Below are 23,080 nucleotides of genomic sequence, written 5' to 3'. Positions count from 1 at the left end.
AGGGCAGGTGTCCCTCACCTCCTGTTTTCTCTGGCTTGGGGCAACCAACAAGGCCTCGGGGACAGAGATGCTGGTCCCTACTCCAGTCTGTAAGCTTACACTGAGGCGAACTGTAGTGCCAGAGTCAGACATTCGAGCTACTGTTGTGGCACATCCTGTTAAGCTGCCGCTCGGGCAATATTGGAGAGCTGGTTTGAATCCCAGCTCCTCTGCTTCCTATCCAGCTCCTTGCTAATGCACCTGGAAAAGCAACAGAGGAAGAGCCAAGTCCTTGGGCCCCTGTTCTAACGTGGGAGACCCGGATGGGGTTCTTGGCTTCAGTCTGGCCAGGACTTGGCTGACACGGCCTTTTGGGGAGTAAACTAGCAGATGCAAGGCCTGTCTCTTTGTGTTACTTCTGCCTTTCAAACAAACAAATGCATCTATTTAAAACAGAATAGTAGTTGCATGAAGAAATGAATGGAACAATTTGTGATGGGGAAGGCATGTGCAGAAATGCAGGTGATGCAGACTGAGAAGAAACAAGGCTATGAATGGGTTGGGTGGGAACAGGGATCAGGGATTCTGCTATGGCGGCCATGGCCCAGCGTGTGACTGGCACCATTTACAGAAGTGGTGCCATTTGTGGAGGTGGGGAGATCTGCAGGGGAACCTTGTGGGAGCTGCACACGAGGCCCTGAGGAAGCTGGCCTGACTGTAACTGGGAATGTGGGAGTGGGTTTCCAGCAGGCTGAGCTGAGCGTTCGCGGCAGCCAGCATCAGGATGCAGGTGGTTAGGATGGATTAAAAGTCATGGGCATGGATCCGGGGAGAGCCGGGCATTTAGAGGCAGCCCACCAGCCAGCCAGCCAGCCAGCCAGCCAGCCAGTCAGCCAGCCAAGAGAGCATGGTCCACGTTTTCCAACAGGTGTGTGTCACAGAAGTCAGAGGGCTTCTCAGTTAGTTCCAGTATCCACAGACCTCAAGTGACACTCAAATAGCAGCCTCTGCTGCTGCCAAACTCTGTGCCCGCTGCACTTGCTCACCATGGGTTTATGGGAGACCCTGCGACCTGAGTAGCCCCCTAATGGTGGGAGGGGATCCAGGCAACTTCTTAGAGGGAGCTAGGCCTGGGAGGCATGCAGAGGTGGAGAGCACTATTTGTTGCAGATATGCTGTCCCAGATATGCTGTGACCATAGCAGGGGACCCTGTGGCAGGCAGGGCCTGAGAATAAAGACACCAACTCAGCACCCGATTCAATCCCAAGTACTCCTTCTCTTCCTTCTCCCTTGGCACTTACATAATTCCCTTGTGCAATTCTGTTGATTTTTCTTTTCTTTTTATTTCAAGATTTCTTTCTATTTATTTGGAAAGCACAGTGACAGAGACAGAGGGACACACAAACACATACACACACACACACGGCACAGGGAGAGAGAGAAAGATCTTCCATCTGCTGGTTCATTCCCCAAATGAACACAATGGTTATGGCTAGGCCAGACCATAGCCAGAAGCCAGGAGCCAAGAGCCCAGAGCTTCTTTTGGGTCTTCACATGCAGGGTCCCAAGCACTTGGGTCATCCTCCACTGCTTTCCTAGGCCACTAGTAGGGAGCTGGTTGGGAAGTGGAACATTCAGAACATGAACTGGTGCTCATGTGGGATCCCAGTGCTTGAAAGATGAGGGTTTAACCATTGAGCTGTTGTGCCAGGCCCTTGGTGAGACCTTCTATTGCCGGAGTCTGGAGTCAGTGTTTGCTGTGTGGTTCATGTTCTTTCTGTCCCCTAAGGCACAGGGAGAATTTACAGTGATTGTTGAATACTTGGATGCTGGATTGGGATTTGGAGGGTTCTTGGTTAATGGTCAAGAGTGTTTTGGATCTGATGTTGTGGTGCTTTGGGTTAAGTCACCACCTGCAAAGCAAGTGTCCCAGCCTGGGGGCACCGGTTCGAGTCCTGGCTGCTGCATTTCCAGTGCAGTTCCTGCTATGCACCTGGGAAAGCCGTGCAGAATGGCTTGAGTGCTTGGGCTCCTGACACCCATATGGGAGACCCAGAGGACATTCCAGGAGCCTGGCTTTGCCTTCCATTGTTTTCATTTGGGAAGTGAGCCAGAAGCTGGAAGATCTCTTTAAATTTGTCAATCTATCTCTGTAGCCCTACCTTTCAAATAAATGGGCGTTTTATTATTTTCATTGGAAAGGTAGATTTACAGAGAGAAGGAGAGATAGAAAGATCTTCCATTTGCTGGTTCACTCCTCAAATGGCTGCAACTGCCAGAGCTGAGCTGATCGAAGCCAGGAGCCAAGAGCTTCTTCTGGGTCTCTAATGGACTAAAGAGTTTTCTTTTGCTTGCTCTGCTTCAGACCACACCTCTCTTCCTTGGGTGTGGCACGTATGGTTCATACAGAGGAACCAAATTCCGCCCTCTCCCACCCTGTCCTGCTTCCCTCCCCAGAATGCTCAGAAGAGCTCTGTCCTATTTCAAGAGTGTGTTGACTCACGGGATCACACTGCCCTTGACCTTAAAGGAGAACAAGATGTGCTGGTCGATTTTCTTCTGGGATACAAAGGCTGCAGGCCAGAGCAAGCATCAACAGTGATGGTGACACATCCACCGAAGACTCAGCTACGGAAATCGGTATTGTTTCTTTGCAAGAATCAGAGAGCAGTTCAGCCCCTGTCAGTGGATTATCCAGTCATGACTACTTTGGAAGACATTCGGAGTGCCAAGTGTCAGATCATCTGTCAATAAATTCTCTACAAGATTCTTGTCTGTTATGCCTAAAGTTGGTGGGATTTTTTTTTTTGGTCAGCCCATTGCTAGAAATCTCAGACAACCTGGGGTGTGGGCTGATCATTTCCCTGCCTTCTCAGCACTTTAACCCAAGTGCATTCTTACTGCTGACAGTCACCAGGAGAGTGGATGCTAGCAGTCATGAGAAATTACATGGGTGTTTTGGAAACACTGCTCATCCTTGGCCCCCATCCTGGCATAAGCCCTCTGGCTTACCAGTTGTCCAATGCACATCTCAGCTCTGCTAACCACCCCAACACTTGCAGCCCAGGTTGGAGGCTGAATGGGGTGGGGGACAGTTTCCCCAAGGGAGGTGCAGTGGGAGTAATCCAGTATTGCTGGCATCTAAGGCAGCATTATCACATGGTGCTGACAACTCCATCAGCATCCCAACTCTGGCAGAGGATAGGGGACCAGAAAGAATGCTGTGGTTCTCAGCAGGGAGGATTTTTGCCCTCCAGGGAACAGATGGGCATATCTGGTGACATTTGTGGTTGTCACAACTAGAGGAGGGCTACTTGTACCTGGACGGTATAGAGACCTGGGACAGTACCAACCATCCAGTCATGGTCAGGGTCATGGGGCAGGCATTTGGTCAGGCAGTTCAGAGGACCATATCTCGGGCCAGCGTTGTGGCATAGTAGATTAGACCTCTGCCTTTTGGACTGATATCCCATACAGGTGCTGATTCGAGTCTTGGCTGTTCCACTTCCAACCCAGCTCTCTGCTGGTAGCTTGGAACAGCGGCAGAAGATAGCTCAAGTGCTTGGGTACCTGTACCTACGTAGGAGATCCAGCGCAGGCTGCTGGCTTTGGACTGGAGCAGCTCTGATCATTATGACCATTTGGGGAGTAAGTCAGTGGATGGAAAATCTCTCTTCTCTCATTAAATCTGTCATTTTCTCTTAAACAAACTTCTTAAAAAAAGTGGACAGCCTCTCAGTAAAATTCTGAACTGGACTTTTGGCTCCAGCTCCCTGGTAACATGCCTGGGAAGGCAAATGAAGATGGCCCGAGTGTCTCGGTCCCTGCCACTCATGTGAGAGACCGGGAGGAAGCTCCTGACTCTGGTCTTTGGTCTGGGCCAGCCTTCTGTTGTGGGTGTTTGGAGAAGTGGACCAATAGATAGAAGACCTCTCTCACCTTCTCTCTCTCCCTTGGATTGCTTTTGCACCCAGCAACAAATTAATTTTTTCCCCCTACAATGATTCCTTCCAGGAGTGGCTCTTCATGCCAGAGAGAGGATCCTCCATTGAATGGCTGGGCTTGTCTTGCTCCCCTCACCTGCCTTCTGTGGCCAGCATGATGCCTGGCACACAGCAGGCCATGTGGGCGCCACTGAGCTAATGAGCAATGCATTCTGGAGGAGGGTGGCATGGGCTCCAAACACAGTCACTGTCCTGAATACCTGACAAAGGTAACAAGGTCCGACACAGCTCTTGTTCCTGGTGCCAGTGACCACGGGCATTCTGCGCATGTCATTCGCTTAATCCTGGTGCTGCCAGGCAGATCCCTGGAGGAGAAGGATGTGGGTGCTTGCAGAGACACATGCCATGCCTGCTGGGGAGGGGCAGATTTGGATCTGCCTGGGATGAGAACCAGGGCGCTAATGACTCTCCTGTGCTGTCTAGCAGAGCCGGCTGATCTCTTTCTGTCCCTTGAACATCCTTTCACATGGATTTTCTGGCTCTAGTGTGTGGTACTAATTCCTTCTGGGGAGTCTTGGGGTTCTAGAAACCAACCAGAAGTCCTCCCAGCAGCAGAAGAGGTGTCCCTCTCCTCACACATGGAGGCCCATGTGGTTGGATCTAGCTGCCTCTCCGGAGGGTCTGCTCTCCCCCTAGAGCAGCTGGAGAGGCTGATGGTGGGAAGCACCATGGTTACGGCAGGTGTTTTCTCTTTGCAGCCAAAGAGGAATTCAGAAGGTGGAAAACTGCCCTCATTTACACATGTCGAGGCTTCGAGACAGATCCAGCCATCACATTCTCTGATATGGACTTCCAAAAATGTGTGTATGTGTGTGTGTGTGTGTGAGAGAGAGAGAGACAGAGAGACAGAGTTCCTTCCACTGCTTCACTGCCCAAATACTTGCTGCAGTCAGAACTGGGAACCAGGAGCTCCATCTGGGAGCTGCAAGGTTGGCAGGAACTTGATGCCTTGAGCCATCCCTAATTGCCTCCTACAGTGCGCATTAGCAGAAAGCTGCAGTCAGGAGCCCGTGCTGGGCACGGGGCCCAGGCACTCTGAAGGGGAGAGCAGGTGCTGGACCCCATGGGCATGAATGGGCTCTTTAAGTGTGAAAGGGCACTGCCCACTCTGGGATGACAAAGCTGGGTTTTGTCACTCAGAAGTCGGAAGCTCCGGTGTGTGTGCACCCAGCGCTGCAGTTGGGTTTTCTGATTAGGATCCCTGCATGGAGGCCAGTGTAATGGCACAGTATGCTAATCTCCCTGTGGCACTGGCATCCCATAGGGGCCCCGGTTTGAGTCCTGGCAGCTTCGCTTTTGATCCAGCTTCCTGCTTGTGGCCTGGGAAAGTGGCAGAGGATGGCCAAAGCCCTTGGGATCCTGTATCCATGTGAGACACCTGGAAGAAGCCCCTGGCTTTGGATTGGCTCGACTCTGGCTGTTGTGGCCACTTGGAGAGAGAACCAGCAGAAAGAAGATCTTTGTTTCCCCTTCTCTCTGTAGATCTTCCTTTCAAATAATCTATATTAAATTATTATATATTAATATATAATAAATATATATTATATATATATATTTAAATCGATTCCTGCCTGATGAACAAACTGATTTGGGCAAGTTAATGGAGCTCTGTAGAGGTGAATGAAGATTCTGCTCTTACAGAGTTTTGATTCTGTGTGAGAATGGAGCTGGAATCAGTGTCTGCTCACCAGTTTTTTTCTTTTTAAAGCACTTATTAGATTTACAAAGAAGAAGATACAGAGAGAAAGATTTTCCATCTGCTGGTTCACTCCCTAAGTGGCCGCAATGGCCAGAACTTAGCTGATCTGCAGGCAGGAGCCAGGAGCTTCTTCTAGGTCTCCCACATGGGTGCAGGGTCCCAAGGCTTTGGGCCATGCTTGACTGCTTTCTCAGGCCACCAGCAGGGAGCTGGATGGGAAGTGGAGCAGCCAGGACTTGAATCGGTGCTCATATGGGATGCTGGAGGCATAGGTGAAGGATTAGCCTGTTGAGCCACTGCACTGGCCTCATGCCAGCTATTTCTGTTTTTTTCTTCTTTATTTTTTTTTTTGTTCAAAAAAAAAACCCAGCATTTAATAAGAAGCAGAATATCCTTGACAAGTTTTATCTCATAAAAACAAGTAGTTTGACATCAGCTATTTCTAATCTTTCTACCAACAGCAAACTGGAGGGAGTGTTTGAGGAAGGAGCTACTTTTACACTTGTGGGCAGGATGAAGCAGCTCACCAAGTGTTGGCTGACTCACTGTATGTGTTGATGATGAATGCTGCAGTGGGAAGCTGGCTTGGTGAAACAGGACAGGAGGGCTCTATGGAACCCGCAGTACGGACGCTGCGATCCCTTGCCATTCTCACAGGAACCATCACAGATCTAAAGGTGGCATCAGCCCTCCTCCTTCGGCCTACAACCTGACACCTTCCAGGAGGGCTTCTGGTATCACCCAAGGGCTGCCAGGACCCACCTTCAATGCTCACTGCAGTTCAATCAGGAGGCTGTGTTGGTTCCAGTCTGTAGCACGGAAACGGAGGCCTTCAGGGTGCAGTGATATACAATTGGATAGTCAGGAGGCTTGGACTTGAATGCAGGCCTGGCCAACTCAAGGGCCCCTTTGTGTTCCATTCCTTCAATCTGCAAGGGAGGAGAGGGAGGGGACACAGCATGGGTGTTCCAGAAAGATCCAGCATTGTTTCCAGCAAGACCCATGGTCAGTGAGAAATGCATGCAGACAGGAGGGAAGATCCTCGGAGACTCTGCCCATTTTCTACCAGTCTGCAGTGCCCATCTTGCTGTGTCATCAAGCCCTGGCCTCCATTGACTCCCAGCCTCCTGCACTCTTGCTTGGGGCAGGTGTTGTCTGTCCAAAGACAGACAAATGCCCTTGACCTCTGACTTCTCTATAGTGGTCTGCCCACTGTGTCCCCAAGGTGCATTCAACAGCACGTTAATAGGGTTTATTAAGATATGGCAGTGTGGGGTCAAGCGTGCTTTGGAAGCCCTGGTTAAAAACAGGTAAGAAGGTGATTTCTGTAAGGTTTTGCGGGGCTTTTAATATACTAATGAGGTTTACTAAGTTGTGAGAAAGCTGTGGAAGCACTTGACTTAGAACCTTTTAATTAAGGTCCTCTTGAGGGGATAGAATAGGATTCCTAGACTAGTCCTGAGGCATATCCAAGTGTCAGATACATTTTTTTTTCTGAAACTTTATTTAATTTATTTGAAAGGGAGGGAGAGAATGAATCTCCCATGTGCTGGTTTATTCCCCAGAGCCAAGCCAGGCTGGAGCATCAGCTGGGAGTTCTATCCAGGTCTTGCACATGGACGGCAGGGACCAAGTATTTGAGCCATCATTTGCTGCCTCCCCAGAGTCCACATTAATAGGAAGCTGAAACTGGGAACTGATCCAGGACCAAGGCACTATAATATGAGATGCAGGTGCCCCAAGTGGCCTTTATTGACTTGCTCATTTGCTGTTATTTGAAGGGCAGATTTACAGAGACAAGGAGAGAGAGACAAATTCCATTTGCTGGTTCTTTCCCCAAATACCGACAATAGCCAATAACCAAAGCTGGGCCTACAAAATTTTGCCTTCAATCACCCAGAGCAGGAACTCTATACTCCATCCGTGACCCCATGTGGGTGACGGGGAGTAGAAACTCTACACTCCATCCATGATCCCATGTGGGTGATGGGGACCAGGAACTCTACTCTCCATCCATGACCCCATGTGGGTGACAGGGACCAGGAACTCTACACTCCATCTGTGACCCCATGTGGGTGACAGGGACCCAGCCACTTGAGCCATCCTTGGCTGCTTCCTGGAGTGTGCAGAGTGAAGGTAGCATTAAGGCAGCAGAGCCAGGATTCGAACCCAGCACCAAGAGGTCAGGAATGTGGCTATCCCAACAGTGTCTTAACTGCTATGCTCAATGGCCACCATGAAATGAAGATTTGCAAGTGATTTGAAATGTGTATTCTGATCCAGTGTAGCCGTCAGAACAAGAGCAGGATAAATTATAATGGTTAACAATTAAGGCTCAGTAACAAAAGGATGTTTTTTGGGAACAGCTCCATGGCTGTGTGATGGTGGGGGTTGTGCGTCTCCATATGGAGGCCTGGGCAGGGAGTAACTCTGCCCTTGGGGAGAGGGTAGTGACTCCCTTTGACCTGGGGGTCATGAGTCACTCCTGAACCCACAATTATTTCGGGCACCTCTTAATCCCTCTGGCTGCAGTTGACTATAAGCCGGCAATTTGGGTAGAGGAAGTCATTCCACCTGGTGACAAACTCAGGCACCTGCATTCTGGGTGGGGAGGGCAGAGTCTGGAGGGTTCAGCTCACCTGGCCGTCTTTGTGGAGCAGGGGGGATTAGAGAGCCCAGACTGCTGGCAAAAGACAGCCCGGGTAGCCGGGCAGCTGGGCAGATGCTGGGAGGCTGAGCTGGGTGCTCCTGGGTGTTCCCAGTGACCTCATTTACCTGCTGAGACAGCAATGGCCAGGGTCAAAGGTGACATGTGGGCAGGCTCCAGCAACAGGGAGCAGATCTCAGTGTGCCCCCATGACCTCTTACTTCTCACATGTCATGCTTCTGGGGTGCAGAGAGCAGCCTCATTTCGGAGGCCACCTCCTGGTGCCTCAGCATGGCCAGAGGTGTGGGGGAAGGGCCACCAGAGACACAGGTGTGCTTTGGGCTCTCTCACTGAGACTTTAGGGGGTGGCTGGGTAGGATCTGCCTCAGTTTACTTCCCATTGTTCCCCAGGAGGGACTGGTGTTTAGGGAATGAGTAGGGCAGGTGTCTTGAAGAACTCTCACCAATGCCCCTTCATGATGGTAACGTTGACTCAAGTGTCCAAACATGTCTGCATGGCACTATGGGCAGCAAGTAACCATGCCAGTAGGTTGGATGTTCCTTCCATCAAAAAGGAGAAGGAGAAGAAGTTGAGGATCTCACCGAGGGTCATCATTTGGGGTGGGATTTGAACCCAGGTCTCCAAAATTCCATGGCCTCCTTTCTGTGTTTGAAAAACACTCCTGAGGACAGCACACCTCCCAATGGTCGCTATTGACTCTTGAGACAAATGGGAATGCAGGCTTGTGCGCTAAACTGTGGGCCATGTTCACCCCATCCAACTCCAGCCTTGGGTGAATTTCTCTTGCTACCATCCAGCTTGGCTTTCTTACCCATCATTCCTATTCTGATTCCTTCCCTTACCATTCTTTGGGGGTACAAAATCATTTGAGGATGTTTATTGTCCAACACACAAGTTATTTCTTTTCCCTATCAGATCCAGTCCTAGCTGTAGTTGTGTTTGTCACGTCGCACTGCACTAAGCATTCCATATTTATTTAATTGTTGAGTATTCATGCCAACCCAATGGAGTACCTATTGTTATTAGCCCCATTTGACAGTTGATAACCAGGCACACAAAACTCATTTGTGCAAAACCGAAGAGCCAGTGAGTGGTGGGGGCTGGGACCCAAGCAGGTGCACTGGCTGCATGCAGGCTAGTTACAGAGGAAAATATTGAAAATGCGTGGTATAGCCTGACAATTGTTCACCTCAGGTAATTCCCCTTCCCTAGACTGGCTTTTCTAGAGAGAAAGAGAGAGAGAGAGAGAGAACTCAATGCCAATGAAATACATAAACTACCACTTCTTGCTGAGTCTAGCAGGTGTCTCTCTTGCCCCTGTCACCCCATGTGAGTCTCATGGGTTGGTCACATTCTGAAGGGTCTCTCTCTCCCATGGGTGCTGTGACTGTTGTGTAAGTGGCTGAGTGCTTGAAGGATAGAGCAATAATCCACTGGCCAGCAGGGTCCTTCACTGATCCCGTGCTGGCTTGGAGGGAGAACTCTTGGTCCCGACAAGGCCTTCCTGTCCTTGCAGATGCCCAAGGCTTACCTGGAGAGGCTTGCTGAAAACACAGACTCTCATGTTTTCTCCCTGAAGATTTGCCTCCATTGGCCTGAGGTAAGAGTCAGGTCTAGATGTTTCTGTCCTCAGACTATATTCCTGGGTCAGGAGTCCATTTGTGTGATGTCTGTCTGGTGTTAGGAGCTGAACTTGCAGAGCAAGTTACCTGCCCCTCCCTTGGTAGGGGGCACTGAGAAGTCAGCAGGGAAGTGTGGGATAGGTCAGGGGAGTGGGAAGAGAGATAGGAGTGGGAGATTGGGGAGCAGAGAGTGGTGGAAGGGCATGGAGTTAGACCAGGCAGTGGGAACAGTGTGGGAAGAGGTCCTGGGTGTGAACTGGATGTCTGACAGAGCACACTGCCTTATCCTAGGATGAATAGGATTCTCATGCTGACTCTGTTTCTTGTCACTTTTGGATACAGATTTAGGATGGTGGGTGCAATATTGGGGTGAGCCTGACCCCATGTGTGGTCCTCTCCTTTCCCCAAGCTTTGCATGTGCAGGCCCTGCAGTCTCATGAGCCTCTCCTTCCCCAGGGATTTATTTCCTTCCCACTCTGCTAGCCCACACTCCAGGCCTGTGTGGATGGTGGCCTTCTCCTAGCTGGGGTGTTGGCTAAGTGGTACCCACAGGGTCAGAGTACTTCTCCTTCCAGCCCCCACAGCGAGGTCTCTTGGAAGAGGTGGGTACAAGTAAACAGAGGACCGCACCCCATGGTGTGGAGCAGAGGTGGCAGTGGGTAGAGATAGGCCAAGCCCCCACCCTGTGTTTAAAGTCAAGTCCTCCTGCTGTATCCCTAAGACCCTTGGGAGAACCACACGAGCAAGGGAGGGAACAGAGAGCTCTCTTTCATCAACTGGGGCAAGTTTGGGTGATTAAGTTAAGAGAGCAAAAAAACCATTTGGGCCCAAAGGATTAGCTTTGAGGTGTGTTGGGAGCCAAGAAGCAACTTATCGCCTGCAAGGCAAACCAAGCCCAAGGCGCCTCCCAGCTAATTGCCTGCCTCTCCTCTGCCAAGCCAGACTCTCAGAATATAAAGGCTGGTGTCCTCTGCTGTCCCCAGACTCTGCCTTCACCCCACTCAGCTCTTGCTTAAGGGATCACCTGCTCACTTTCAAGCATCTCACCATGGCCAGCCAAGTCTGCAAGAAGTCTTTCAGCAGTGGGAGCCGCAGCTTCTCTGGCCATTCCGCCATGGTCCCTGGCCGAAGCAGCAGCACCAGGATGAGCTGCGTGGCTCGTTCGGCAGCAGCTGGCTCAGGGGCCTCTGGGACCCAGGGGGGAGCAGGTGGCTTTGGCAGTCGCAGCCTCTACAACCTGGGTGGCCACAAAAGCATCTCCATGAGTGTGGCAGCTGGTGGCTCGCGGGCTGGTGGCTTTGGTGGAGGGCGGAGCATCTGTGGCAGTGGCTTTGGGGGTGGCTATGGAGGTGGCTTTGGTGGTGGCAGTGGAATGGGAGGTGGTTTTGGGGGAGCAGTTGGTTTTGGGGGAGCAGGTGGCGTTGGTAGTCCTTGCAGAGGCATCCAGGAAGTGACTGTCAATCAAAGCCTGCTGCAGCCCCTCAATGTGGAGATTGACCCGCAGATTGGGCAAGTGAGGGCCCAGGAACGGGAGCAGATCAAGACCCTCAACAACAAGTTTGCTTCTTTCATTGACAAGGTGAGGACCAAACTCAGAGGCACCGGGTGGGGTGGGAGGATGCTGGTGGGACCTGGCCAGGCTCTGTGGGGGATGGGAAGAAACCCTGCTCTTGTCCTGGCCTATTCAGGTTCACCCAGCACAGGAGCTTGCTTCTCTTGATCTGTTTTTCTCCAGTTTGGAAATGGGGGAAGAATTCCTGGGTCCTCATTTCCTTCTGGGGACAAGGTGAGGGCTGGTAGGATGGGAACCCCAATGTGCCATCAGCTTTGTGGAAGAATGGGCTGGAACCGCGGTATTTGTACAACTGCCTTTCCACTCCTCTTGAGAGATACCTGCTCAGGCCACTGCAAGCTTGAGTTAGTGCAAGTACTGGGACTGCTGCTCAGTGGCAGAGCCTCCAAATGCACAGTACAGAGACAGGCCCTTTGGGGCTGGGAAGTCTTGGCAGCTGTAAGCCAAGAAACCCCCTTCACCCCATACCCCCAACCAAGAGCTCTCCAGGTGTGCCACATCTGGGGAGGGTTGGGTTTCATGCTTACTTTGTGTTCACTTCATGGGAGTGGGTCAAGCTTGCATCCTAGAAACAGCGAGGGAGCAGGTGTTTGGCTGTAGGCTTAGGCTGCTTTTGTCTTACCCTGGATGGCCTGGGCTTGAGTCCCAGCTGTCCACTCAGTCCCAGCTTCCTCAGAGTGCAGATCCTGGGAGGTAGTGGTGATGGCTGAAGGAACTGGGTTCCTATCACCCGCATGGGGCAGGGGTGGCCTGGTTGTGCTCCTGGTGCCCAGCTTTAATCCCATACAGTCTGGTCATTGCAGGCCATTGGTGGGGGGGCAGTGAATTGGCTGGCACAGTCTCTCTCTGCTGACCTGACTTCTTTCATTCTTAAAAAAATTGTTTTTTCTTTATTTTGACAATCTTTACATGGTTAATTAGGGTTCAAAGTTTCAAGGGCTACAGGAAAATGGGTAAGATGGTTATTTCCACATTCTCTTCTTTTTCTGATTCTGGGGTAAATTGGGAGATAAAGGGAGAAGCCCACCCAGCCTCCCACCCATCCCAGGTCCCTGATGTAGGGCATGCTCCGAGGGTCTTGCTCAAGTGGTTTTGATAGTTCAACAGTTATGAATTGCTGCCAACCTTGCCATTCCAAGCACGATGAAGTCGTTGCAGAATCCGCTGACTGACATAGTCCATCTTAGAGTCTCCATTTGCCCAGCTTTTTCACTGCCAACCTCTTTCATTCTGAAGGATGCCAACAGACCCAGGGCAGTGCTAAGTTTGACTTTTAGCCTTGTCAGGTAGCAGCAGTCAGGTCACTTTGGGTAACTTCCTTAAGCTCTTTGAACCTCAGTTTTCTCATCTGTAAAATGGGAATCCTAACGTCTGCACAACAGGTAGTCACATGGGTAAAATGAGCTAGAATGGGTAAAAATGGCCAGGATAGCATAAGCACTCAGCATATCCTAGCTCCTCCTTGTCTTCAGTCTTTTTTTTGTTTGTTTGTTCATATTTATTTATTTGAAAAGGAGAGAAAGAGAAAGAGAGAGAGAGAGAGAGAGAGAGAGAGAGAGAGAGAGAGAGAACTTTCATCTGCTGCTTCCCTTCCTAAATGACTGAAACCAGAAACTAGGAACTCCATCTGGGTCTCCCATGTGGGTGCACGGGCCCAGCCACTTGGGTTGTCCTCCGCTACTTTCTCAGGTGCATTAGCAGGGAGCTGGATTGGAAGTGGAGCAGCTCAGCTACAAACTGGTATCCTGATAATGACATGCTGGGGTTGCAAGCAGCAGCTTAATTCACTGCAACACAATGCTGGCCTTCCATCCCCCCTGACTTTTATTTATTTATTTTTCAAGTATTTATTTGTTTGGAAGGAAGAGTTACAGAGAGAAAGAGAGAGAGGGAGAGAGGGAGACACACACAGAGGGAGATATCTTTCAACTGCTGGTTAATTCCCCAAATGGCCACAATGGCCGGAACTGAGACAATATGAAGCCAGGAGCCAGGAGTCTCTTCCAAATCTCCCACATGGGTGCACGGGCCCAAGGCCTTGTTGGTCACCTTTCAGTGCGTCTCAGGTCATTAGCAGGAGGTTGAATCCAAAGTGGAGCAGGTGGGACTTGAACTGGCACCCAAATGGGATGCTGGTACAGCAAGAGGTGGCTTTACCTACTCTGCCACAGTGTCAGTACCCTGTTCTCCCTTTTCTGAATCTGCATCCTTTCCAAGTCCCAAAACACAGAGGCAGAGATGGAAGACCTGGGTTCCCTTCCTGCATTTCCATCTTTGGGGTGGGTGGCCCTACCTGTCCCACCTTTCCTGTCCCACCTTTCCTCTCTCTTTCCCATGCAGGTGCGCTTCCTGGAGCAGCAGAACAAAGTCCTGGAGACCAAGTGGGCACTGCTGCAGCAGCAGACCACGAGCTCTGGTGCCGGCCCCTCCAACCTGGAGCCCCTGTTTGAATCCTACATCAGCTTCCTGCGCCAGCAGCTGGATTCACTCCTCGGGGAGAAGGGTAGCCGAGAAGGGGAGCTGAGAAGTGTGCAGGGCATGCTGGAGGACTTCAAGAAGAAGTGAGGACCCCTCCTGGGACTTTTGGGGGACATCCCTGGAGGCGGGTGGTACATGGTTCTCACCTGAGGTTTCCATTGCTCCTGATGCTGCCTTTAGTTAATGCTGTGGGGATTACTTGAGAGAAGCAAGGCCAAGCAGAAGGGCTCTGGTAGTAGGACCGAAGCTTGTCTGAGGCAATTCTGTGCTGAGATAAAGCCCTCCAGGACAGGGAGCCCTCCATGCTTTCCTTGTCCATGGGAATCAGCTTGGGAACTTGCCTGGGTGTGCACCGCCCTCTATTCCAATCTCTGAGGTCCTGAGTCAGTCTGGGTGTTCCCAACCCCTGGGGTCCTAAGCAGATGGACCCAGGCTGCACTTCATACTCTCAGTGGGTCCCATTGAGCCCCCTTTTCTGCACCCTTAGTCATCTTCCTCCTGAATCTTCTAAGTTGTATTTCCCACATCCTTTGGGGCCCTGGGCCGCTCAGAGTGGAGAAGCCCCAGATGTTCCCAGGGCTCAGACTGCAGGGCAAGTTGTATCTGCTCTGGGGAGGCCCCATTCCCACTCAGCTGCCCAGGCCCTGCCAGCACCCACTCAGGCTGGCTCGACACTGGGCGGTGGGTGTTCACTGGCAATTTTGGGTCACCTTGCTCAGAAACTTTGCTCCTGAATTATCCAGTATTCCATCTTTGTGAAAGCCAAACTTTTTTATAAAGAAGAAGTTTAAAAGATTGGTTTATTTTGCCTGAGTTACAGAGAGAGGGACAGAGAGATCTTCCATCTGTTGGTTAACTCCCCAAATGACCACAATGGCTAGAGCTGAACCCATCTGAAGCTGCGAGATGGGAGCTTCTTTCAGGTCTCCCATGTGGGCATCAGGGTCCAGGGGTTTGGGCTGTCTTCTGCTGCTTTCTCAGGCTACTAGCAGGATCAGAAGTGGAGCAGCTGGGACTCTAACCAGTGCCCATAAGGGATGCTGGTGCTGCAGTCAGCAGCTTGACTCACTATAATACCACAGCGTTGGCTTCCGAATCCAAATTCTTGGTAGGAGAGTTTAGTTCTTCACAGGCAGGGATCCCATAGCCTTGGTCCAAGTTCATTCTGATTCCAATTCCTGCAAGTCATCCAGGAAAGTAGAAATGCCTTATGAGAGTGTTAATCTCTCTGGCTCCCTGCTTTGGGCACCGTGCACTTTGTGAAGTGGATCCAAGATCACGGACAAGGAGTTGGGGTCCTTGAGATCTCCCCTCAGCCTAACTGCCTGCACCTCTGCTCCTCACTGCAACCAAGCTGGGAGAGGTCTGGGACACAGGGACCATGGGATTTTCAGGGTTCAAGGCAATATGACAATGCAGGACCCTGTTAGAAAGTCATTGGGAATGTCAATCTGGCTCCTGCCTGTGGTCAAGCATCCACTGACTCCGAAGCCTTTCCGAGTGAGCTCAGGGTTCTTGAAGCTGTGGCTCAGGTCGCACTTCCAGGTAGCCTGTCCCATCTCTCTGTTGGAGATGCAGCGCCAGGACTTGCGAGCCTCCTGGTATTCCTTCACTCCTGCAATGTCATTGTCCTAAGGTGTGTCCCCTTGTGTCCTAGGTATGAGGATGAGATCAACAAACGCACGGCAGCCGAGAATGAGTTTGTGGCGCTCAAGAAGGTGGGGCAGCAGACTGAGCCTCTACTGCTGGGGAGAGAGAGAGAGAGAGTGTGAGAGAGAGAGCAAGTGAGCATGAGCACAGAGCTGGCTGAGGCACAGGCTGTGGGTGGGGACTCATGGTTCCCTTACTCCTCTGGAAGTGAGCGTCTTAAGGGAGGGCTAGTGGGGAAGGGGTCTTCCAGTGCAGACATGGTGGATGAAGAGATTCGTAAGGTGGTGATTGTTGTATGTGCGGTGTCGGTGGAGACCTGCGGCCCACAGCTGTAGCTTATTGGAACCAACTTTTATCAAAAACAAGTAGAGAGGCAGCCTTGCATCTAGTTGCGGGGTTGCGTTTTTGGTGTCTCACCCGCATAGTTGGAGTGACTTGTGTGTCGATAATATGGCCACTCCTGGCTAACATGGCTTGCATTTTGCTTGGTCAAAATAATGGAAAGAGGAAAACTATTTGGATGATCATTTCTTTTTTACTCTAAAAGGGAAGGTGAGAAATCACCATTGGAAAAGGGGGCTGGGGAAGGCCAATGAGGAGAGCTGAGGGGTAAGAAAGGGCCGGGGAGCAGGGGGTGACTCTTGGTCTTCTGCCCCTTTCTCCCTCCCCCGCCCTGCTGCAGGATGTGGATGCGGCTCATGCGAGCACGGCGGAGCTACAGGCCAAGGCGCACAGCCTGACGGATGAGATCGGCTTCCTGAGGACCCTCTTTGACATGGTAACTCCCAGGCTCCAGCCTCACTGCCTGCTTGCTTCCAAGGCATAGGCTCAGTTTTGGGTGCAGCCTCAAGGTCTAGCATTCTTTAGGCTGGAGCCAGGCCTGAAGTGTCAGCTGCCTTTTCATTCCTTCCTTTGTTTTGTAGAATAATTCATTTAATTATTCGAAAGCCATAGTTGAAGAGAAAGAGGGAAAGAGACATTTTCTTCACTGGTTTGCTTCCCAGATGTCTGTGGTGGCTGAGGCTGGGTCAGGGTGAAGCCAGGAGCCAGGACCTTCTTTCAGGTTTTCCACATGAGTGGTAGGGACCCAAACAGGTCACTGTCAACTGCTTTTCCCAGGCAATTAGCAGGGAACTGGATTGGAAGTGGAGCAGCCAGGACATGAACTGGTGCCCATGCGGGATGCCAGCAACGCAGGCAGTGGCTCAAGCTACTGCAACACAACACCTGCCTGCCCTGCAAATTTCTTTTTTCTAACTGTCCCACTCCTAGCCTTGGCTTTGGGGTATCTTTCCTGGTACAGGATCCTCAGCATCCCCTAGGATCAGGGACTGGGGAGAGAAATATCTGTATTTACCTCAGGAGCTGTCCCAGATGCAGAGCCATGTCTCCGACACATCTGTGGTGCTGTCCATGGACAACAACCGCAACCTGGACCTGGACAGCATCATTGCCGAGGTCAAGGCCCAGTATGAGGAGATCGCCCAAAGGAGCAAGGCAGAGGCCGAGGCTCTGTACCAGACCAAGGTAAGAGCTTTGCCTTGTCCTGCAGCTCGAGTGCTGTGTCCTGAGGGCCTTCCTCAGGCGGCTGCTCTCACTTTGCCAAGCTCTGGGGGTTGATTTCTCATCTGCCAGCTTGGAGAGCTGCAGACCACGGCTGGCAGGCACGGCGATGACCTGAAGAGCACCAAGAGTGAGATTGCGGAGCTCAACAGGATGATCCAGAGGCTGCGGGCCGAGATTGAGAGCATCAAGAAGCAGGTGGGTTCCACTTCACCCAGGGCCCTCTGGAGCTCTCCTGGCCCCTCCCAGGGAGAAGAGTGTGCCTCCCTGCCCCTTTGGGGTGTTCAGTATGGGAGGGTATCCTCTCTTGGAACTCCTGTTCTCCCAGACGCTCCTCTCGCAGTCTGGGCTTCTCACAGTCATCTCTCAGGGAAGAGACTACCTGGTCTGGTTTGCCCAGCAAGTTTCCTAGCCACAGGGCTGGCCTGTGGGACACAGCCCACAGCAAGATGTGGGCCCCAGAGGAGATGTCTAGCATGTTCTTCTCAGGACCTTTAAGGCTGCCATGCCTCTCTGGTGGGACATGCTCAGGAAAGGGAGGTTTTCAGACTTTGCAAAAAAGCCCAGATAAACATCAGGAATTCTACCCATACCAGCTCAGGAAAACACACCATGTTGCTTTACTTGAGGACATAAGAGCACATTAACATGTTGCAAAATTAACTTCTTTTCTTTCTTTCTCTCCTTCCTTCCTTCCTTCCTTCCTTCCTTCCTTCCTTCCTTCCTTCCTTCCTTCCTCCCTTCCTTCCTCCCTTCCTTCCTCCTTTCCTTTCCTTTCCTTTCCTTTCCTTTCCTTTCCTTTCCTTTCCTTTCCTTTCCTTTCCTTTCCTTTCCTTTCCTTTCCTTTCCTTTCCTTTCCTTTCCTTTCCTTTCCTTTCCTTTCCTTTCCTTTCTTTCCTTTCCTTTCTTTCCTTTCTTTCTCTCTCTGTCTCTCTCTTTTCTTTTTTTTACTAGGCAGCCTACTGAGCTTTCTATGGAGGAGAGAGAGGGTTGTGAGATGGCACGTGGAAATCTCCTCTTTGGTTAGCAGAGTGTCTGTTTCATGTTGCCCATGCTAAGAGACTTTCTGCCATCCCTGCCCCCAGAATGCCAGTCTGCAATCAGCCATCGCCGACGCCGAGCAGCGCGGCGAGCTGGCCCTCCAGGATGCCAATGCCAAGCTGGCTGAGCTGCAGGCCGCCCTGCAGAAGGCCAAGGATGACCTGGCCCGGCTGCTACGTGACTACCAGGAGCTCATGACTGTGAAGCTGGCCCTGGACGTAGAGATCGCCACCTACTGCAAGCTGCTGGAGGGCGAGGAGAGCAGGTGCGGGGCCATGGGTGGGATTTTAGATTGACCTTTGGTTTTGAAGAAAGTGGGCAAGAAGACAAAGAGAGGGCACCCCAGATAATGGGCCAGGAGTTTCCTGAGTGAAGGATTGAAGTCCTTCTATGTTTTTTCAGTCAAGCTCATACACATCGCTGATTCTTTAGGAATGTCAGCATTACACTGCATGCATCTGTTATTCCTACAGTAAGCGAAGCACCAGGAAAAGTCCCCGGGCAGCTACAACAGCGATTATAGCCCAATGTTGTGCTCTGGAACTCTTGGGGATGACAAAGTGACCTACATGGGTGCTGTGCAGTGCAGGAGCCAATAGACATTTGTAGCGTGGATCTTGAGAGCCACTGAAAAGCCAATTTTTGCATTTAATTCCATTAACTCAAATAACCCAGCATGGCTAGAGGTTCCCATACTTGCTTGCTGAGTACCAGTCTTGTAACTCCCAAATGCTGAGGCTGAGTCTATCTCAGGAGGCGCTTAAACAAGCATCATATAAGGGCTTAGCGCCTAGGTAGTGTCTCCCTGACGCTCAGAGAGTGCAGTATCAAGCCATCTCTCTTCTACCTGGCTCTGTGCATCCTGTGCTCTGAGCGTCTGTCTCCAGAAGGCTCCCAGTCTGAGGGAGGAAGCCAAACCCAAGCACGAGAGCTAAAGGAGATGTCGAAAAGGGAAAGAGTTAAGATGGAGTTAGGTGTGTTGAGAGTCATGTGGTGAGGTCAGAGGGCACATATGGGCAAGGGGATCCAGACATGGAAAAATGCCTTTGTGGACAGGAGTGAAGTAGGTGGACGTGGGGATAGGGAATTCTCAAAACCATCATTATGTCAGCCCTTTTTGTATTTTCTGAAAGATTTACAAGGAGAAGGAGAGACAGAAAGAGGTCTTCCATCCACTGGCTCACTCCCCAAACGGCTACGATAGCTAGAGCTGGGCCAGTCTGAAACCAGGAGCCAGGAGCTAGTCTCCACAACTTTCCCATTCCATTAGTGTGGAGTTGGATGGGAAGTGGAGCAGCTGGAACTTGAACTGGCACTCATATGGTGTGTCAGCTCTATAGACCAAACCTACTATGCCACAACATTGATTTCCCTCTTCTCTCCATACCTTTTTTAAACCTTGAACCACCAACACTGTGAGATGGCTCACTAAGGTAGACTCCCTGGAATAGAAAGTTTATAATATACATTTCAGACTAGTGGATAAGAAAGGCAGACCCACATGGGTGAGGGTATCTGTGGGGGAATGATCCTTGAGGACTGGCTAAGCAGGTTGGCAAGTGGAGGCTGGTGGTTTGTCCAGAGCACACAATATTTAGGATTGTGGATGAGACAGAGTGTGGTGGGTGGAGAGCCCAGAAGTTTCATCCTCAAAACAGCTCCCAATTTCTAGAGAGATGTGGCTGGCCTTGTAATAGGCTTGGAAAGTCTTATCTGTTCTGGGAGTTTGACTTTTTGTAGCATCATTTGGAGAGTGTGGCTCCCAAGGTTATGAACCCTTAGTTCTTTTTCTAAAGAAAAAAATTATGAGAGAGAGAGAGAGAGAGAGAGAGAGAGAGAGAGATGTTATACTTGGTGGTTCACTACCAAAACACTTGTAACAAGTGGGGCATGGTTAGGCCCAAGGCAATGGCCTGGAACTCCGTCTGATTCTCCTATATAGGTGGCAGAGATCCAAGTAGTTGAACCATCACCTGTTCTCTCCCAGGTGTGAATTAGCAAGGAGCTGGAATCCGAAGCGGAGCCAGAACTTGGGCCCAGGCATTCTGATGTGGGGTGGGGACATCCCAGGTGGAGTCTTAGGCATCCTTTGCCCTTAGCTCCTCAGCTATGGGCTCATCAGCTAAATAGTCTCACCTCCTTTTCACCCCTTTCAGAATGTCTGGAGAGTGCCAGGACGCGGTGAGCATCTGTAAGTAGCACATTCAACACCTTGCCTCTGGGTTGTCCTAAAGTCCACTAGGAATGTCCCTTCTGCCTGATCTTCAGGCAAGAGGGTCTGACCTGGCCAAAGAGCTCAGATGAGAGTTGTTAGAGTATCAGGCCATTTCCACACACTCCATCTCTGGCGCCAGCCATCCCTGTGGTCTTAGGGAGTGCCATTGCTTGTTGGGAAATGACCTTGAGTTTTCCTCTAGTTCCTGTTCTCAGGAAAGGCCACCTAAGGGTCAGATTCACTCTTACTCTGCACACTGAAGTCCAAGAGCAGTTGAGCATCTTTCTTTGAGGCCTGTGGCTAGTGTGGCAAGGGCGGGGGTAGTGACGTAGAACCAGGTCTCTGTCCTTCTAAGCCTTTTGCTCAAATTGAACCCCTGTTGTTCTCCTGCAGCAGTGGTCAACCATGTCACCAGCATAAGCAGTGGCTCTGGTGGAAGCCGTGGAGGTTTCAGAGGAGCTGATGACAGCAGCAGTGGCGGCTATAGGGGCAGCAGTGGCAGCGGCAGCAGCAGCAGTGGTTACAGAGGAGTCAGTGGTAACAGCAATGTTGGCTACGGGGGCAGCAGCAGCACCACCACCAACAGCAGTGGTTACAGAGGAGTCAGCGGCGATGGCAGCAGCAGGCGCAGGGACAGCAGCGAGGGCTATCTGAGTGGCAGCCGCTCTGAGAGCCAGAGTGGAAGGGGCTCTGGCTCTGGCAGTGTACAGACCTCCGGAGGCAGTGGCTACAGGCCTGCTGGTGAAGGTAGCACCAGCATCCGCTTCTCCCAGACCTCCAGCTCAAGTCAGCAATGCTCCAAGTGATGCTATGGTCCAAGGCTCCAAATATGCACCTGCTGCCCTCTCAGCCTGTAATCAACATGTCTCTGCCTGGCACTGATGCATCAGCCATGCTTTCCAGCCTGAGCCCCTATCCTCTCTGCCTCCAAGCCCTCTCCTAGGTCACTGAGGTCCAGCTGCCAGTCTGGGATGAAGATGCCCTGACTCTAGATGGCGACACCTGAGCCCCATCTGTCTCTTGTTCCTGATCTAGCTGACCCCTCTCTATCCCTGCGGTGCTATGGTCTGTCACGAACATATCCCAATACCACTCAAGGAGGTCAATGCCATGGGCTTAGGGCTGGTAGGTGGATGTGGAAGGTCAATATCTCTGGACTCTTGGTTCCTAAAGTGCCCTCTGACCTTCTAGCCTGGATTACTTTTGTCCCCCTAATTCCCTGAGCTGTGGCTCCTCTGGTGATCGGTGTGTCACACTTTAGTCTCTCAATAAACTGCATGGTATTCTACATCCTGGTGTTTGATTTTCGTGTATGGGGTCACAACATACATCAAGCATGGAGGGGAGTCTTGTGTGTGAGGGATGGCCTCCCAAAAACTCAGTAGTGGGTATAAAGGCCATCAATCCACTTGATTGGGTCCTGGTGTCAAGCCTATTCCAGGGTGTTTTTGTTATTTGGGGACAGGGGGACCTTTCTAAGCCCCAAGTGATCTCCCACCCATTCTGCAACCTCTGCCCAGGCCTCCCTGACCTATCTCTGGAGGAGGGTGGTATCTTTCTCCATGAAGCAGATCCATGGTGACTTGGGCTCATTTGCTTCATCCCTGCACTGCCAGACACAGGGCAAATTTTCCCTCTGTACACCCAGATCCTCAGTTCTGGATTTTGTGGTTTCTATGAGTTTGTGGGAATGAGTATATGGACAAGATGCATGTGCATTACCATTTCAATATATCTAGTTGAAAAGCAGAAGAGACAAGGATTAAAGAGAGGAGGGGTTGGGAATGGCAGAAGGAGGAGGGTCAACTGATGGAGCAGAGCATTAGATGGGATGACATAGAGGTGGACATCTTCACCTTTGCCCAAGAAGAAAGAACAGAAGTTAGGGGTGGAAGCAGGTAAAAATGGAGGCATGGAAAAGATACTGAGGCAAGACCCCTTCCAACAGCTTCCATTTTCCTGCTGAAGTAGAAAACCATGTCCTCTTTTGATACAAGGGGCTGAAATCTGAGAAGAGGCTGGAGGAGAGAAGTAGAAGTTTGGGACATGCATGAGAAGTTGATTGATCAAAGGAGAGATTGGCACCCACTTGAGTATGGAATTCAAAGCAGCTGGGCCACAGGTGACAGCCGTGTGATAGGCCTCCCCTCCCACAAGGGCTTATCCTCCAAACTGGGAGAGGGAAAGATGGCACCTTGACCTTTAACTATTCCAACTGGACAGCTGTAGTGCCCAGCGTGGGTTACCCCTGAACCTTCCTCACCTCTCCTCTTGGGTGGTACCTTTGGGCTGGGGTGGTGAGGGAGTGCGGGCAAAGCTGCCAGTGTGATTTCCTTCCTGCTGACTCAAGAGCAGCCACCTGTGAGCCCAGCAAGACTTTGACTACAACACTCCACACTCCCATTCACCTCCTGCCATGACTTGAGATCTAAGGTTATGGAAAAACCAGCAAATATAACCAAAGATGAATATGTAGTTGTCTTGAAAACTTTGCATGTGGCTCATTCTCATTTCACAAGGGTCTTCTGGGATCTCGGTGAAAAGTAAATGATTATCTAAATCAGTATTGTTGTCATTTTATCTATG

General features: G+C 51.0%; 1 protein-coding gene across 1 annotated transcript; it reads left to right on the top strand.

The window, feature by feature from the left end:
- The first annotated feature begins 11,022 nt into the window (after nucleotides 1–11,022).
- Nucleotides 11,023–21,300, top strand: LOC121154821 (keratin, type II cytoskeletal 2 oral-like). Its single transcript, XM_040977862.1, has 9 exons — nucleotides 11,023–11,553; nucleotides 13,888–14,108; nucleotides 15,683–15,743; nucleotides 16,358–16,453; nucleotides 17,038–17,202; nucleotides 17,311–17,436; nucleotides 18,324–18,544; nucleotides 20,436–20,470; nucleotides 20,888–21,300. Exons 1-9 carry the CDS (start codon nucleotides 11,023–11,025, stop codon nucleotides 21,298–21,300), a joined length of 1,869 nt encoding a protein of 622 aa, XP_040833796.1.
- Nucleotides 21,301–23,080: the final 1,780 nt, after the last annotated feature.

This window comes from Ochotona curzoniae, unplaced genomic scaffold, assembly GCF_017591425.1.
Source record: "Ochotona curzoniae isolate NIBS_2020 unplaced genomic scaffold, NIBS_Ocur_1.0 contig_1014, whole genome shotgun sequence".
NCBI classification, from domain to species: domain Eukaryota; kingdom Metazoa; phylum Chordata; class Mammalia; order Lagomorpha; family Ochotonidae; genus Ochotona; species Ochotona curzoniae.
The sequence above is the reverse complement of the archived record's forward strand: the minus strand, read 5'-3'. Positions and strand labels throughout refer to the sequence as shown.